The sequence below is a fragment of the Halyomorpha halys genome, unplaced genomic scaffold (assembly GCF_000696795.3).
Source record: "Halyomorpha halys isolate HHAL.00 unplaced genomic scaffold, Hhal_1.1 Scaffold459.1, whole genome shotgun sequence".
Classification (NCBI taxonomy): domain Eukaryota; kingdom Metazoa; phylum Arthropoda; class Insecta; order Hemiptera; family Pentatomidae; genus Halyomorpha; species Halyomorpha halys.
In genome coordinates, this window is record NW_027116111.1 from 516,740 (window position 1) to 527,733 (window position 10,994).

The 10,994-nt window shown below is 28.1% G+C and overlaps 1 protein-coding gene across 1 annotated transcript in view; it reads left to right on the forward strand.

Annotated features, from left to right (window-relative positions):
- The first annotated feature begins 6,365 nt into the window (after positions 1–6,365).
- Positions 6,366–10,994, forward strand: part of LOC106683051 (mitochondrial proton/calcium exchanger protein) — a 10,410-nt gene continuing 5,781 nt past the window's right edge. Inside the window, exons 1-4 of the mRNA XM_067052988.1 lie at positions 6,366–6,627; positions 6,935–7,434; positions 7,505–7,648; positions 7,725–7,862. Coding sequence (XP_066909089.1) covers positions 6,567–6,627; positions 6,935–7,434; positions 7,505–7,648; positions 7,725–7,862 — 843 coding nt within the window. The 5' untranslated portion in view covers positions 6,366–6,566. The remainder of the gene's footprint in view (positions 6,628–6,934; positions 7,435–7,504; positions 7,649–7,724; positions 7,863–10,994) is intronic.

Here is a 10,994-nt window from a genome sequence, read left to right on the forward strand (position 1 = left end):
ATATCACTCTGTGAATTAACAAAGTTAAAAAAACAAAACATTCTGCATGATTCTAATCAAAAAACACTTATACTATATATTCAAAATGATAATCACATCTTGAAAACCTAACATTAGCACGTTAAAATTTACAGGGCTAAAATTTTGGTAATATTTTTTTTAAATAATACTATATAGAAGAATTATATGACCCTTAGAAAATAGTATTTACTATTATTTTAAAGATTAATAAATAATGGTGCGATTTAAAACAAATTAAACAAGGAAACAAAATAATTCAGTAACTCATCACTGCCAACCATTATAATACAAGAAATAATTTTCAATTATACAACATACAAAATACCAATATGCCTTCAATAATTATACAATACACAATAATTATACAATATACAGGAATTATTGTCCTAATTACATGGTATTTCCTGTTAAACGTTTTACACAAAACAATTGCACAGATTGAAAAAAAAATTTCAACTGTAAGAAAATAAATTAGCCATAACTAATTTGCATGAAAAGAAATAGTTTTTTTTCAGTGACATGGTTCATTAAAAAATTAAAAGTGTTAATTTTATAGAATGGGAAACAAAAATTTCCAATATTTTCAAATATTTTTGACATCTAATTTTTTAATTACTAATTTCATGTTTTGTTGAAATTGTGTCAAATACAAATACATTTTTGTGAACTTTGTTTTTGTTTTTATGGTATTACAATCTGCCCACTTAATAGCTTTAAAAAATTACAATATAATCCAATTATTTTGACTTCAATACATATTGGATTTTAAAAAATAATAAAAATAAAAACAGTAATTATTTTTATATTTCCATGTAATAACCTTCTTTTAGCATGACAGACATTATAAATTCATTACAAACAACTGGAAAAATAAGTCCTTGTTGGCTATTTGATTTTAGTTTTGACGTTTTTGTTTGGGAAAAAGGAATTATGGTAAGCCATCCCATTAGAAAAGCACATAAGATATCGTCCTATAAAGAAGTAATCACAAATTCTTCATTATCAGATGCAGGGTATCTTAATTAAAACAAAGTAATACATTTCTTTAGCGGGGTGATTTCAGGGGCACAGATAGGTTGCGCCACTAAACGTTAACGCACAAGATCAATGGATCTGGCACGTTACACCAAAATTGTTTTTAGAATCAATTTTCTTTGTTCTACACAGAATTTTATATCTAGAAGTTGTTAAGTTTTAATTTAAAATTTCCACGCTTATCTGGAATTCATAAAATTTGAAATAGAAACTATAAAATTGAAAAAAAAATTAAAATTTAAAATAGAAACTAACAATAATAATCAATAATTTATTTCTATCAACATTTTAGAATACGTCATTAGAGAAATCTCAGTTTTTGGAATAGACAGCTGGAACATTTTCTTGGCTAAGTTTCAAGGGCGAAATGCCCGTCTTTTTTTTTTTAATTTGTTGCTTTGGGTTAAATTGTAAAATTGTAAGATTTAGAAAAATTTTCTGGAAACAATATCGCCTTCCATCATTCACCAACAAGTTTTCCAGATTAGATAATTCGTCGCCTGAGCAACTTTGGGTTAACAATTGCAATAAATAAAATACGATTTAAAAATGATAATTTTATTCAGCATTAGGAAAGTATGAAACATTTAAAAAATAAGTATTTAAAACATTATTCACTAGAGGAACTTTTCTTGATTTTGTTTTAGCAAATCATTAGTTATTTGTTCAAAGTCTATTTTTGAAGCACAGCACGTACTTTCATCATCAGTGATGAACAGCTATATGTTTCCTGAAGCATTACACTTCGCTTCGAAGCAGATCATTCTAGATTCATCTTAATCATGAGAGATAGCTGACCGTGGATGACTTATACGAGAAGATGGTTAGGGGTGCGGTCAAAATAAAACACAAATAAGTTGAAGTAACTTATATAATCGTGTCAACGTTCGGCCAGAAGCCTTCATCAGCTCTAAGAACAGAACAAGATAACAACCAATGAATACAGAAAATATAAACAGAATGACATAAAGTAAATAATTGTATAGAATGGAATTAATAAAATAAAGTGATGAAAGAAGTGAAAAATAAAATGTATACATAGATTCATCTTAATTTATTGAATTAAACCCGCAAAGTTAGAAGACCCTTCGGATCGTGGAGTCCTGGTGGGCCCATCAAAGATGAATGGGGTATATTTTTAGGGGATTTCGAATTTTTGGAGTGAACCATATTTTTGTGGGGTTTAATTTCGGGGGACTTAAAACAAGGAAAAATACACTAACATATATATGGCTGTTCTACATAAACAAATGAATGGTTCTATGGGTAGTTTCGTTTTTTGTTGTACAAGAGAGTTTCTTCAAAAGACCTAGGACCATTCAGTGTTGAATAAAGCAAAACTCAAAAAAGGACTGAAAAACTTCTTTAAAAATAGCCACCGTGAGGAAACCAGATGAAATAAATGTAAGGCAAAGTTATTTTTTAGTTAAAAGTGAAAAAAATTAAATCTGTACCGCTACAACGCATGAAGGGTCAGGGGTTCAAGTACTTTGTAAGGAAGTACTGTTACTAGACAAACGGTTGTTCAAGGAGGTGATTTGGTCAAAATCATGCTTGACCGCCAGATTTTTACCCAATTTAAGAGGCTGGGTGGACCCCAGGAGAGTTTCAAGAACCCACAGGGGTTTGTTTACTCACGGCTACAACAAACAGAACACAATTTTCTGTTACACAGTTCTGATTGTTGTTGCGAGCCTTATCCCGCGACTATCCGCGCTCCCTATTTTTAAATTGCCAAAACATTAAAGAATGTATCAACATTAAATGCATTTTGTCTGAGGCAGTCAAGCAACCATTGCTGTACCACTCGACAGGGATAACCAATATAATAATAAAAAGCTTGCGTGCGTAAGTAGATGTCCATAATCATGACCATGAAAATTTCATACCCGTGGAAAATAATGGACAACACAAACTTCTTATTAAAAAAAAATTACTATGTGAATAAGTGATATTTTTTAAATAACATTGGAGGGTATGATAAAAAATGTAAATATGAGAAAACAGGAATGAAGTTTCACTATGACGAAATTATTGTCGTTTTTTCCCTGTTGTTCCTTCTCAAAAATTTTCAATCTAATTATTATGTTAGTTTCCTGCATTATGTGTATTATATTTATCACTGAAGAGGGATAAATACACATTTATTTTTTTGTGAATTTTCAGTGTTTCAATCCGTCCTTGGGAGGAGTTTCCCCCTCTCATGTTCAAATGATTACATAGCTAACTTCATTATTCAAATAATTATGATTATTTACATAAATATTAAAATATTATTTTTTTAAATTACAAAAATGCCATAATTAACTGGCTAAAATAAAAAATGGCGACTGTTTCAAAACTTAAAAAAAAAAATTTAAGTTCCATTGTTCCCTAGATATACTTTTTTAGAATTCAACATTTCATAAAAAATGTACTGAAAACCCAGTAGTTAGTGAATTTCTTTTGGGAAATATATATCTCAGGAATAATTAAACGTACAGATGTCTATTAGCACTCAAATTAAAGCTTGTTTAATGCAGATCATAAAGTTTATCTTCGTAAGAGTAGTATTTTTTTATGATATTTGACAAAAGAAATTCACAAAATGTTAATTTCTAGTTGTTCGGATTAATTTTTTATTTTTGAAAATGTATCTCAGGAACCATAAGACGTACATATCTTTGCCAGCACTCAAAATAAAGTTACTTTAACTTACTATAAAGTTGTTTATGTCACGTATCTTCGTAGTTTTTCTGATATTTGCATAAGAACTTTTGTCTGAACAACTAGAAATGAATATTTTATTTTGGCAATAAAAACTACTACTCCAAAGAAGATAAACGTTATAAACCATTTATAGTATATTTAGCTAGCTTTAATTTGAGTGCTGGGAGATATCTGTTCGTCTAATGGTTACTGAATTATATTTTTCATAATTCAAAAATTGTGTCCAAACACCTAGAAATCAACATTTTCTGGATTTACTTTGGCAATTATTATAAAAACTACTAATCTTATGAATATAAATGCTGACAGACATATCTACGTCGAATAGTTCCAGAGACATATTTTTCCCAAAATAAATTGACCAACTACTGATTTTTCAGTACATCTTTTCTCCAAAACTATTGAACGTAAATAGCACTTTTAGAGCTCATATTTTAGAAAATTTGCTCTACTTTATTTGATGTTCTAACAGGTTTTCAAGTGTTGTAGGTAGTTTTAAAGATATGGAGCTCCGAACGAAAATTTATTTTTTTATTTTTGCCTGTAGCATGATCTGACTGACTGGCGTTCTTCTTCATTAACAATGCAATAAAGATTCAAAAAAGAGCTATCAAAGATTTCATCAGATTATGGCAGTTTTTTGCACGGGCTCTCGGACTGGCAGGAAAAAAAGTATCTACTATCAAACCAATTTTTTTTAGTTACTATAAATCACTACCACACTCTAAGTCTTAAGAACCGATGTTATATTGCAAAAATGGAGAGATGGAAAAATAAAAGGGATTAAAAGATATTTCCCCTTAGTATAATATAGATGTGATACCTTGTAAGTAAAAAAAAAACTTTATTCCCTGTTAAAAAATAATAATAATAGTTCTTTCTAGAGACATTTTGAAATAATTTTCGATTATGTAGGTTTTCTCACTATGATGGTTGAGACGTCATGTCTCTAGAACAGTGTTTTGTCACTTAACACCAGTCTTTCGACATTTCTGTACCACTTCTATAAAACTCATAACACAGTACCGTCAAAAGGAAATCTACATATATAGTAGAACCTCTTAAGATTTACAGCTCTCTCCAAAGGACAACCCTCTTTACGGACACTTTATAAATGTCCCGGACTAGAAGTATAGGAATTTAGACCCTTTGGGAATAGACACCCTTGTAACGAACGCTGACAGCTAAATTTTTGTCATTAGAAAATAATTTAAGCCCTTTGATCGGACCCTTATTAAAACGCTAGAAAAATAAGGCAGCAATATTAAATTGCTTTGTTTTGATATAAATATGTAAATATATTTAATTAAGTACATATTTTAAAGCTATTCTGAAAACATGGCCATTACATAAAATAAATGATTTTTTGAGGTACGAGTAATCAGTTCAAGAGACGGTAAGTCGAATATCAATTGTCAATTGCTAGAATCTAAACTTTATATCGATAAAAAATTTTCACATACATAAATTTTTACAGTTTGTTTCATTGTCTATGGTATTTTTTTATATCTAACAAATAAATAATTTGTCTTACTTTGAAGGGCTCTCTCTAAAAAGATAAATTTAACAAAACAATTTTCCGACCTAAAAAGCTTTCTTCTGACAATCTGACAGGTGTTAGCAATGAATCATTCTTTTGCCAATAATGAAGTGACTTATGTGCCATAACTGAAAATATGTTAATTTGGAGAAGAGTAAGTTTCTTTTCTTACGCCTGAAAAAATTAAAGAAATGCTAGCTGCGGCCTTTTAAGAAGGGTATTTGTTTAAACAAAAATTTATATATTATTTTGTTTGGGACACACGAGCCTGAATATGTTATTCTACAAGAAAACGCGGTAATTCCAAGGTTAAATATTGAGGTTTTTTTTTTTTTTTAGTATAATGACAAACGAATGTTCAAATCAGATCCTATACTTCTATTATATACAATGGCCACGGAATCTCAATAAAATTAATTCTGTATGATAATGGTTAATTTTTAATTGATTTTAGTATACTTGAAGGCTATCTGTAGTAATATGGTGCAACCATTGACCCGACAGATTATAAAATGAGGTCAACCTCAACCTTCCGATATCCTTACATTTGCCAGCTTATAATTATAAATACGAATGAATTAATTTATCAAATAGAACTTGAAGAACCGTACAATATAAATTCAGGGATTAGCTAATAAATACTCACAGTTGATATATTTTAAGTTCTTCAGTTAGGAAGGTAAAAATAGGCAAGAATACATTTGTAAATGATGACAACCAAAAATGAGATCCAAAAATGGATAATGGCTTAGACATTATTTCTTGTAACATTATTGGTAAAATGGCATTGAATTATTTATAAAAAAAACATAGTTATTATGAGGGTGAGAACATGGAATGATTTCTCATGAAATTTAAAAATAAAAACTTCGTCAGGTGACACTTATTTAGGTAGCATTATGACCTACGTTATTAAAACTAATTATGTATAAAATTAAAACCAAACGTACAAATAAACCAAAATAATGTTTGAACTTACTCCAATTAGTGTCAAATTTTAAATTGATTAGGCAACATAGGCTTCCCTTAAACACCTGTCCTAGAAGTAATTATTTGGTGGAAATCGAAATTAAAATTTCAATATGTTATACTATTTTAGTTACTTAAATTTTGCAGTGTAATGTAAAAAATAGTTTATTATTTTTTATAATGGCTTTGGGTAGCATTTACTATTACCTCAGCACTGTAAAGATCTGCTGTTTAGTAAATAGCCAATGGAGAGACGGTTAGGTAGGGTTATCAGGATTGTAATAAAGTCACGATGTATTGTTTTATTAAGCACAATCGAATTTTAGCGATAAATACTAAAGCCATTGCTAAAGGTATGTTATTGTTTTAATTCATATTAATTGGTTTGTAACTATTGTTATTGCAATCATAACCTTCCTTGCCGACTATTGCTATTTTATTTAATTGTCAACCTACAAACCTCAAATTAAGGGTGCAGGAAATCACCTTAGGAATTAGTTTTGCGGATCAACTATTTCGGGTTGTATGTCATTGTGCCAATATAAGTCATTTCCCCCTTTACCTTGAAACTTTGTATAACTTCTCTAATATTAGTTACACCATATCATACTATTCATTTTTTTTACTATTGATAGTAATTTGAGTTTATCATTATTTCAGGAACGAGGTTTAAGAAATCAGTTCTTACTAAACTATGCCCTATTTGTTCTCCCTTGCAACAAAATTTGGCCAGAAGTTTAGCTTCATCTTGTAACAGTTATAAATTTCCAAATTATGACTATGAGCAAAAATTGTGCGGATATCTCCCTCAGAAGATCAGCATTCCTGTCATTAGTTATACTCCATATTTTAGGAGTTTTCATAGCAATGTGGTACTATTCAGTTCAGAACCTCTTAAACCATCTTCAAAAGTTGAAGAAACTGTGCATGTATTGAAAGAAAAAGCCAAAGAACAATTGAAGTCTGAAGCAGTAATAGCGCCAGTTGAAAAACCAACTGCAGTTGCAACCCCCAAAAAATCTTTGAAACAGAAAGTTGTAGATGAACTTGTCCATTATTATCATGGTTTCAGACTACTTTTTATTGACATGAATGTTTCAAGGAAGTTAATATGGAGAATTCTTAATGGGAAACAACTTACTAGACGAGAACACAAATTGGTAAGTATGTTAGTTGTTGTTTTATGATTAATTTGTACTCAAATATTAATGAAAGAACATCATATTTTAGCTCGTCAGGACTGTAGGTGATATGTTTCGGTTGATACCTTTTTCTGTTTTTATAATTGTACCTTTCATGGAATTAGCTTTACCCATCTTTATCAAATTATTTCCTGGCATGTTACCCTCAACGTTTCAAACTTCATCTGATCAGGTAATTATAAGTACCTTGGCATTTTTGTGATTTTTTTATCTGAGTTTAAATGTGTGATTAATATTAAACTATTCAGGAAGACAAAATCAAGAAAAATTTGAAAGTGAAGTTAGAAATGACTAAGTTTTTGCAACAAACTTTAGATGAGATGGCCGTGTCAAGCAAGGGACATTCTTCAGTAGCTGCTAAAGAATTTGCAGAATTTTTTCAGAAGGTAAGTGTAACAATATACTAACTCATGCTTATTAGCTATCTAATCAGTTTTTTTTTTTTACTATTTGTGGTTTTACTTCTTTGTAAGGGTTATGGACTAATGCCAAACCATGAAGTAATCCGGAAAGGTTATATTTACTTTAAAACTTCCACTATCTAAATCTGTCTCTTCTTAATTTGTTTTAAGCCAGAAGTGACTACTTCTTGGATGAAATTTGTCGAATCAAGCATTCTTAAAATAAATTGTTTTATGATGATAAATTTCCTGGATGCTTATTTTCCCAGACTGCATGGTGCCATATAATTCACCTGTCTTGTTTACTTTCTTGTTAAATTTAAACACATTTTTATTTGATTTATTTTAATGGTTGTCAATTAAATGACCTTGTTCTTTATCTTAGGTATTATAAGTACTTATTGCCTCATCATACTTGATAGTATTCTTCCTGATTTGGAAAAAATAATTTCTATCAAAGGAATTAATTTATACAGTTCATGCCATCTCATTAATATATTTTTAATTGATTATGGTGAATTTAGACAATTATAATATTACTATGTTGTAATGGTTTTTCTTTGAATTTAAAAAAAAAAAAATATGTAGGAATATAATTTTTAATGAAAAATGATTTTTTAGAATGAGACAAAGAAAATATACCCCTGAATACTTCCTAGTGTTGATTTTTATACTATTCCTAGAATAGAAGCAATGGATTATTTTCTATTATTATTAATTTATTATTTTCAGTATTGAGATTACTGAATCATATGGTATTAACCTCTTTTTTAGCTATAGAATTATTTTTGAGTTGTACTATTCCAATTATTTTTTATGCTTATTCTCTTATTTAATATTGTCTAAATTATAATTCAAATATAACAACATTTATAATAATGTGTAAATTGTTACATTTTTTACAGTTTTATTAAAACTTTTTCATTATAGAACTTTCCATTCACTTGATAAAGTTAAGTTAAGTTTAACATTGTTAAAGTGTGAAATGTGACTCTAATTAGTTTTTCCCTATACTCATAAATTATGTATAGTAAAATATATTTTTAATATCACTGTGATTTGCAGTTGACTCTTCACACCTCCAATTCGGATAACTTTTTAATTTCAAAACATTTAGTTAATCCAAATAATAAAATAAAATAATCAATTTTTATTTGTAATAATATCATTCCATATTATAAAAGATTTTAATCCGTTCATATAAGGTAGTATGTGAATTGTTATCACCTAATATTATTTTATTGCATGATAATGTTAATGATAATTACAATATTATATAAATACAATACTTAAATAATTATTAAAATGATATTGTATTATTTCAAGGTTGTCCCTCTTAGATAGTTTAACAGAAAATAAGGTTTAAGTTCACACTTCAGTGTTCCATGATGATGAAGTGTAGAATATATATTTATATCCTCATTAAGTCTTTTATTTTAATTAAAAATTTAAAAATTTTTTATTTATCATTAAAAAAATAGATTAATATATCACTCACCCACAAAAAAGTGATATAACTAATAACAAAAATTTTTTTTTTGATTTATTGAAGAAATAGGCTCGATCAGAATGTAGCATCCTGGAAAAGCGTTATAAGCATAATTTGTTATTATGAAAACCACCTGATAATGCATTAGTAGTTTACTTTTCCAAATAATTAACAAATAGAACTAAATGATAAGCATATCTTAGTGGTGATAGTTGCAAGTGTAGGTTGTTTTGTGAAATAAGTAAAGTGTCATTTTTAATTCCAATTGTTTTCCTGTTTACTCATAAAACAATTAAGATCCCTGCATCACTTTTCTTACATTAGTTATGTAGATTTAATAGTGAATATGGGAAATATTTATTTTTGTTTATGTTTGATTACACCCAATTAGATGAATTGGCCATTAGTTTAGAGAAAATCTTGGAACATTACAATACCATTATTAAAATAATTTAAGGAAGATAATAGTTCACATACTACCTTATATAAAACAAACAATAAGAAAATGACATATATAACAATTTCCAGAAAATAAAAATACCCATAAAACTTCTGCCATCCTTTTATTATCAATGTGATGACGTTTCGGACTTATTGTCCATTTTCAAATCAATATATGATTAAAATCTCCTGGCTTATTTATAATTGTTGACAATTTTTCCAATACCTTCTAGTATTCAATCATATGGTAATCTTTCCTTTCCAAATTTATGCACTTCACAATAAATAATAAAATAAAATTGTATTATATGAAAATAATGGTTAAAGTTCAATATATATTATAAATAAGTTTACAGTAGAGTTCACTAAATTTAGAAAAAAAAAAAGTTAATGTTTTCTTCCATATTTCTTAGGTCATAATGAGTGGGAGAACCCGTCCCAAGGACAGTTGTAATCACTGTGGAAAAATACAAATAATGCTTTATTTCAAATACTTAATATTAATTTATTTATTTATTCTGTTTTATTTTAATATAAAATAGGAAACATATTACACTTAGCAATAACTGCACAGACACAACCATGATGCATTGTGATAACGATGCAAATACTAATAATCCGTATTTTTTGATGTCATCAATCCCTTAAAATATAAAATACCTTTTTATAATAAAAATTATAAAAATGTCCAGTCCCATTTCTTGCTGATGTTTTTAAGGAATAGGGTCCAAAAATCAATAAATTTGTCGAAATGACAAAAAAAAAATTATCTTTCCTACCTCTTTTATTTTATTAACAGAATAATGTTTTCACTCGTAATATTGCGAGTGAAAACATTATTATAACTTATTATAAAGTTGTCATACAATGATTAGAGATACCTTCCTATGTATGCAAGCTTTTTGTTATGTTGATGGTCTAAATATTGTTTTGGCTTACATTGCCTAACTGAATATCACTATGTTTTACAAATTCAATTAGCTACTTTTTTAAAACTGCTAATCTCATTAGTTGTTTTGATTTATGATGGATGCTATTTTTTTAAATTAACAATAATTATTCGTTTAAAAATGAGAATCAAGTATTTATTTAATGATTAGTCATTCCCCATATTTTGTATTAAAAATACATTATTATTGTTCTGTTGTGTTTATTAATTTTTCATATGTTAGAGAAAATATATATAT